The sequence below is a fragment of the Mesoplodon densirostris genome, chromosome 2 (assembly GCF_025265405.1).
Source record: "Mesoplodon densirostris isolate mMesDen1 chromosome 2, mMesDen1 primary haplotype, whole genome shotgun sequence".
Taxonomy (NCBI): Eukaryota; Metazoa; Chordata; class Mammalia; order Artiodactyla; family Ziphiidae; genus Mesoplodon; species Mesoplodon densirostris.
Genome location: NC_082662.1, coordinates 35607448 through 35614882, shown reverse-complemented (window position 1 = coordinate 35614882; position 7435 = coordinate 35607448). Strand labels below are relative to the sequence as shown.

The following is a 7435-nucleotide window of genomic DNA, read 5'->3' as shown; positions in this document are numbered from 1 at the left end:
CTCTGCAAGAAATGGCCTTCTACCCTCAGCCCCTTCTCTAAGAAAATTTCTACCCATTCTCGAAACCTCCTTTGGGAAAGCTTCTTGAACTGCCCCGCCCCTTGGCTGGTTGAATGGCCCCTCCATTCCTCATGCCCACCCACTCCCCCGAATCACCCTGCATTGCCACTGGTCCTCCCTCTTTAAGGGCTGGGCTGGGTCTGCAGCCCCACCCTGGTGCATGGCCTGGCCCAGAGCCATCAGTGGGTGTGAGTGGTTGGTCCTGAATGCAGGACCCAGCCAGCCGTGGGTTAAAGTGGGAGCCCAGGGAGGGGCTGGGGCTCTGACTGCCTCCCCCGACTGATTTCTTACGGGCCAGGGCTGTCTTGAGCCTTATCTGATTAGGGTCAAGTTGACAAGCAAGCAGATGAAACACTGGCAAAGACTCCTGGGTTACTCAGGAACCCTGCCCTCTTTAAAAGTCCCACGGTTTTCCCCTGGCATCCAGAACCAAGCACTCTTCTCTCTTAGGCGCTGCTGCCATGAACACCTTCCTTCTCTCTGCACTGTGCCTCCTTATGAACACCTTCCTTCTCTCTGCACTGTGCCTCCTTGGGGCCTGGGCCGCCCTAGCAGGGGGAGTCACCGTGAAGGTAAATTCTCTGTCCCTACTGTGGCCCAGGTGGCTCTCTATGTCCAGGGCCCAGGGCCTGTCCCCTGATAGAGCACCCCTCTGGGGACGGAGTGGGGGGTATGTCTAAGGCTTGACTCTTCCCCAGGGACTCCCTTCTCAGTCCTTCCTCCTACACCTTCCTCTTCAAACTTGGAGAAAGAACATCAGGTAAAGAAAAGAGAAACAATTTGGGAAAGGCAGGTGATTAGCCAATTTACAGAGTGCCTGCCATGACCAGGTTCCTCCAGTATGTCACTGCGACGCCAGGATCACCGTGGCAAGAGGGATTATTAGTCTCATTTTTCAGAGGAGTCAAATAGAGCCTCAGAGAGATTCTGTAACTGGGCATGGGCACATGGTTGGGAAGTGAAGGAGCTTGATTCAGTTCCAGACCTTCCTCCTCAGCCAAAGCCCTGGCCTGGGTCTCAGGAATCACCTGGACAGCCTGGAGGTCCTGACGGAAGGGTGTGCCCATCGGTGTGGATCCCAGCCGTAGGCCAGCCTGGTACTCATCGGGGGCCCCATTCTATCACAGCCAGGCCCCGGGAGGCCTTTTACTGCTTCTCAAACATCAGCCAGGCAGCAGGCTGGAGCCGGGGGCCAGGGGATCAGCCCACACTGCTCTCAGGCAAGGGTGAAGACACCTGGGGCACAGCCACGTGGATTCAGGATGCCTGAGCCTTGGTCCCAGCTCTGTGCCTCTCCCTAAAAATCAGTGGCTCCCACTAATAGGCACCTATTGTGTCCCTGCCGCTTCACATCTGTCTTCTCCATTCCTCATATAACAGGCAGACCCTAGGATCCCAGAGTGTAATGACCTGTCCATGGTCGCAGAGCAAAACCAGGATTCAAGCCCAGTGTCTGGATCTGAACTCTGACCACCTCATATTGCCCCGCAGTGGAGCACCTGGCTCCCGTGTGCTGCAAACACTGTTTGAGTGCCACCGGGGCTGGAGAGGGGGCAGTCCTCGGGGAAGCGGCCAGGAGATCCTGGAGAGGCTCGGTGAGTAACCCCTCTCTGAAGGGAGGGGCCCAGGAATTCCCTGATTGGTGGCACTTGAAGGAGAGATGTGTTCTGATTGGTGGGATTCCGAGGATGAGTTCTGCTCTGATTGGTTAAGGGATCTGTTAAGCCGTCTGCTGTGCGTCCTGGTTTGTCTGGTCTCAGCTGTAACGCCTTTCTGGGTAGGCTCTCCGCCCTGATTGGCTGGCTTGCAGTACTTGTGTCCTGGTTTGGGGTGGAAAGCGCCGCTGGTCCGAGAGGACAGGCCTGGGTTTCTCCTGGGTGGAGGATGTTCAAACTCTGGCTCAAGGGAGGGCGGGAGCTTTGGGCAGAGGAAGCTGCTCTCACGGGGCCCCTTTTCTCCTGTCCAGAGGCCATCGCCGAGGATCCGAGCACGTGTGAGATCTGTGCCTACGCTGCCTGTGCTGGATGCTAGGACGGCGGGTGCTCGCTACCTTCTGTCCCTCCCCCGCAGGCCGCCCCCCCTCCCCGTAGCTCCACCTACCCAGAATGGAGGAGTGACGAGAGGGCAGCCTGGGGAGGCCCAGCCCTTTCCCGCATCCGAGCTGCGGTGCTTTCCAAGATCCACCCCCACCCGCGGCTCATAAACCAGATTCCAGAGTCCTCCTGATGTTGCTTTCATTCCTTCTTTCATCCCACTTTATGGATGCCTACCCTGCCCTCGCCAGCTCAGGGTTTAATGTGCTAAGTGCAAGAACTCTGCTCTTCCTGCTAAGCCAGCATCGGTACTGCCCCCCACTCACAGACACCGAGGAGACTTGAATCAACGACCACCAGTGGAGGAGGTGGAACTTCTGCTTTTCTTTCATGATCCCTAAGCCACATGTGAGCTCCTGTGCTGGTTTGGATGACCAACACAAGCACTGAGGGGCTATGAGATCAGCCCCTGGCTGGAGAGTGTTCAAGGGGCCTCAGAATCTGGCCCCGTCCTGACCACTTCAGCACTGCCTCCTGCCCTCCCCCCAGGGCCCACACCCCAAGCCATAGTTCTCACTATGTCCTCTGCTCCCCTCACCCCTGCTCACCCCTGATCTCTTGGGAGATCCCTCCTCCCAGGGTTGCAGGGGTGCTTGATGAGATGGGTGGTGGGGTAGAATTATTTAATGCTCCTACTCTGGAGCCAAACTCTCTGGGTGTCAGTCCAGGCACTGCTTGTTACCAGCTGTGTGACTTTGGGCAGGTTACTTAGCTTGTTCTCTCCCCCACTTCATAGGGGTGAGTGAAGATTAAATGAGGTAATACAGGGGCTTCCCTGGTGGCACAGTGGTTGAGAATCTGCCTGCTAATGCAGGGGACATGGGTTCGAGCCCTGGTCTGCAGCTGGGGCCTGGAGTCACCGGGAGATGGTAACATGATGGTTCAGAGTATAGACTCTGGCCCAGACTTCCTGGGAAGAAGCCTGCTTTGCCATTTTGCTGAGCCTGTGACCCTGGACTAATTAGTTCTCTCTGTACCTGGGTCTCCTCATTCGTAAAGGTAATACGAATAGTACCTGCTTCACTGAACTTTTGTGAGGACTCGGTGAGTTAATACCTACAAAGAGTTTAGAACAGTACCTAGGGTATAGCAAATGGTCAATAGATGCTGGTATTATTAATATTCCTTAGGGCCACCAGGATGGAGAGAGTGAAGGAAGGCCTTCCATATGGAACTGGCCAGGCAGTCCCGGGGAGCCCAAGAAGGAGGGTCAAGGTGAACTCAGGCAGGCCCAGGGGCAAAATCAGCCCCGAAGGGGCACCACGTGGTTCCTCCCTCCACCACCCCCCCACCGCAGTCCCACCTGCAGGAGGGAGCCCCCCCTGTCCTCCCCCCAGCGCCATCAGGAGCACAGAAGCTCTGGCTCTGCAGCTGGGCCAGGACTTGAGCTCAGCTTGGGCGGTCAGATGGATCTGGGTGCTCTGTGGCTTCCCAGCCCTGTGATCATGGGTGACTCATCTCCATCCAGAGCCTCACTCCTTCGATATGAAATAGAGCAACTCCTCAGGCGAGGAAACCAGGAAAATGCCTGACTCAGGAGTCCAACCCACCCGGCTTCCTAGGCAGCTCTGCCTATGGCTCCTGGGGATGAACAAATGCACGCCTGACTCTGTGTGTAGGTGGGGAATCTTTATTCAGCAGCAGGGCTGCCTCAGGGGCCAAACTCTCCTCCAACCGTGGGTCCAACTGCTTTGTGCCAGATCCAGCGGCTTGGACCCTGCAGGGCAGGGTGGGGAGCGGGGATGACTGTGGTGGCGGGGACCCCCAGAGCCTGGATGGGGGTGGGTGCTGTGAAGGCAGTGGGCTGGGGGGGGGTGCATGGTGTCCAGGGTGGGCTCAGGGCACCCAGGCCATCTTAGCGGCAGCCAGTACAGGCAACATTCACACACAGCTCGCAGTCGTCAGCAGCAATGGTCCCTGGGTAGAGGAGAAAACTGGTCAGCTGAACCTGAACCTGAAACATTTGTGGTCCAAGGAGCCACTGACCAGGCAGCCAGAGAAAGCCTGCTTCTGAGAGGATTTGAGGCAAGGGCCAGGATTTGAGGCAGGGGTCTGGCATCCTTCTCATAGATTAAGAGCAAGAAAGTTTAGAAGAAGTGTGAGCAGCTTAGGCTCAAGTCCCAGGTTCTGTCCTCCTAGCAGTGCCTGGGCAAGTCACTTAAACTCTGTGCCTGAGTTTTCCTGCCTGCTCGACTATCAGCCTGACAGAGGGGTTGTGAGGAGAGCTTGCAGGCAAAGGGATTGACCCAGGGCCTGGCACTTAGTAGGTGCTCAATAAATACTAGCTACTAGAGATGATCATACTAAGTGAAGTAAGTCAGAGAAAGACAAATATCCTATGCTATCACTCATGTGGAATCTAATTTTTAAAAGTTACAAATAAACTTATTCACAAAACAGAAAGACTTAACAGATGTCAAAAACAAACTTGTGGTTACCAAATGGGAAGAGTGGAGGGGGAGGGATAAATCAGGAGCTTGGGATGAACATACACACACTACTATATATAAGATAGATAACCAACAAGAACCTACTGTATAGCACAGGGAACTCTACTCAATATTCTGTGATAACCTATATGAGAAAAGAATCTAAAAAAGAATGAATAGATGTGTATGTATAACTGAATCACTTGGCTGTACACCTGAAACTAACACAATATTGTAAATCAATGATACTCCAATAAAATCAAAAGAAAAAAAGAAAAAAAAAAATACTAGCCAGTTGCCGCATTCTCCTGGCCAGCTGTTTCATCCCTCACATTTCAGCTTAGATGTCACCCCGTCTTGGAAACTTTTCAGATCCCGTTATGTAACAGGGAAGAGCCAAATCTGACTACATGTTGGATCTGTTGTTTCTTTACTTTATCCTTTTCTTTCCGCTGCTTTTGTTCACTAAAAGGGTACTGTCTATACATAATGGCCTGCCTTGGGGAACCCCGCCCCTTTGCCTGAATGTTAAACCAAAGTGCTATTGTTCAGGGAAGCATCCTGACCCTGTCCACCCTGGGGATGGCTGCAAGAAAGAAGAAATGAACACATCCCCTCCCAGAGGCTGGCCATTCCAAGGGACATTTGCAAAACTTATGGCCTTTTTACTTTACTTCCTCATCTCCTCCCCCTCTCTGTTCTATAAAAGAAACTGGCATCCAAACCCTGATAAGATGGTTTTTTGGAGACCTTAGTCTGCCATCATCTCGGTCTGCTGGCTTTCCAAATAAAGTTGTATTCCATGCCTCAACACCTCGTCTCTGATTTATTGGCCTGTCGTGCGGTTGGACTCAGTAACACTTATGCCACTGTGGACGTGAGCCATCTCTCTCCCGTGTCCCCACTGTGCCTCCCCCATCATCCCACTGCATTGCAGTCATTTTTATGGGTCCGTTTCCTGTGTCCCCTTCCCCCCAATCTGTGTAGTCTTGGAGGTAGGCTGATCCAGGTTGCTGGGGACTGAAGGAGTTCCTGGCATGCCTGATTTCAGTGCCCCAACTGGGGAGGCCAGGGGCTTGAGTTTCTTGAATCTCCCTGTTCTCAGCCACTGGGTGTTTAACAGAAACCACATGAGGTAAAGGAGCTGGGGTGTGGGGAGGAGAGAGAATGAGGGGTAGGAGGCTTGCCAGGGGTCGGGGGACTCACTCAAGGCCTGGAAAATGCTGTCCGCTTCCTCAGAGGCACAGATGGGCTGGAGGTCCAGTGGCAGGGCCGGGTGGTAGCACACGGAGGGCTGGGGGCTATGGGTTCTCAGGTCAGGGCTGGGCGTCCATTTTCCCTCCAGGTCATTCAGCTTCTTCACCGATTCCAGCTGGACCTGGAAGCCTTGGTACTGGGGGAGGAGGGAGAGGAGATGGGAGGGCATCAAAACCTGAGCAGGAAGGGGGTGGGGCACTGCCAAGAAACCAGGGTTCCCCAGGCCCCGCAGAGCTTCCGTGTTCTCACAGAGTGGGAAAGTCAAGGTCACACTTGGAAGACTGCCTGCGTGGAAGGTGATGCCTGGCACTTCACACCCCTGTGTCACAGGCTAACTGGGAGATGAGGTCGAGTAGGGCCATGGAGCACGTTGGTTCAAGGCGTGGACTTTGAAGGCCGGGGGACTTCGGTTCAAATCCCAGCTCTTCCTGACTGGCTGACCATCTCTTCCCCACTCTGAGCCTCATCTGACAAATGGAGATAATCAAACTCCACTGCTCTCTGGTGCCTGGTACCCAGGGCACCCTTGATAACTGCCTGATTGCCCTTGAACTGACATGGCAAAATGATGGCAATGCCTAGTCTAGCCAGCTGGGCTCCAAAGCCAAGGCTGCAGAGGGAAGCTGACACTGCTCCCCAGGATTCCCTTATTCCTTCCCAAGGAGGCCCCGCCCAGAGTCAGGAATGTGCCACCCAGGAGCCCAGCGGCCACCTGCCACCCCCACAGGCAGGCCCTGTTTCCAGGAGACTCCTAGTCTCACAGCTGCCCTGGAAGGAGACCCAGATTCCCTGCTGTCTTCTCTCTGGGCCTTTGCATATGCTGTGCCCTCTGTCTGGAGCAGTCGGTGACCTCTGTGCCTGGCTACCTCCTGCTCATCCTGCAATGTCAGCTCGAGTTACCAGCCAGGGCAACTTTTTCTGGTGACCCTCCGCCCTCCTCCCCATACATGGGTGAATGCAGAGAGTTGTGGGAGCATAAAAGAAGTCTCCCTGCCCTCTGGGCTCTTCAAGGGCAGGGATCACGTCTTGCTCCACATCTGAACCCTGACTGAGAGGGGCATTTGAGGAGAGCAATGCTGAACGACCATAATTTATTGTTATTATCATCACCATCATAGCCACCATTGGCATCCCAGCTGCTCCCCGCCCCCCACCAGCTGTGTCCCTGGGCTGTGATGGGGTGTTGGGCTGAGCCCTGGGTCCTCAGCTATCCTCAGTGAATTGTCCAGCATTCCCTCTCCATCCCAGCCTCTCACCATGGGGACCTTCAGGACAAACCTGGATGTAGACTGACTGTGCGCCCTGCAGCAGTACCAGGAAAACCGCAGCAACCCCCCACAGCAGCAGCCCTGACACTGCCCTGTGAGCCATCTCGTTCCCTCTGTGTCTCGCCACCATCCACCAGGCTCCCACCTGCTTCCCCAGCTGGCAGGTCTTTATAGGCCGGGTTCCAACTCCCTGGTCACTCATTAACTGGCCAGCCAGGGTGGGGTTGACAGCTGGCTGGCATCCTGACAAGCCCAGAGCCCATTCCCGGGAAAGGGGTTGGGGATGATAGAGGTAAGGAGGCCCAGAGCACACCGGAGCATGATGCAG

At 54.9% G+C, this 7435-nt stretch overlaps 2 protein-coding genes across 2 annotated transcripts; one reads left to right on the top strand and one right to left on the bottom strand.

The window, feature by feature from the left end:
- The first annotated feature begins 557 nt into the window (after nt 1-557).
- Nucleotides 558-2091, top strand: GUCA2A (guanylate cyclase activator 2A). Its single transcript, XM_060119004.1, has 4 exons — nt 558-632; nt 759-820; nt 1552-1655; nt 2027-2091. The coding sequence occupies exons 1-4, from the start codon at nt 558-560 to the stop codon at nt 2089-2091; spliced, it is 306 nt and encodes a 101-aa protein (XP_059974987.1).
- Nucleotides 2092-4008: 1917 nt separating this feature from the next.
- Nucleotides 4009-7210, bottom strand: GUCA2B (guanylate cyclase activator 2B). The gene is made up of 3 exons (XM_060118991.1): nt 7118-7210; nt 5789-5975; nt 4009-4070 (listed from the first exon to the last, which is right to left on the bottom strand). The coding sequence occupies exons 1-3, from the start codon at nt 7208-7210 to the stop codon at nt 4009-4011; spliced, it is 342 nt and encodes a 113-aa protein (XP_059974974.1).
- Nucleotides 7211-7435: the final 225 nt, after the last annotated feature.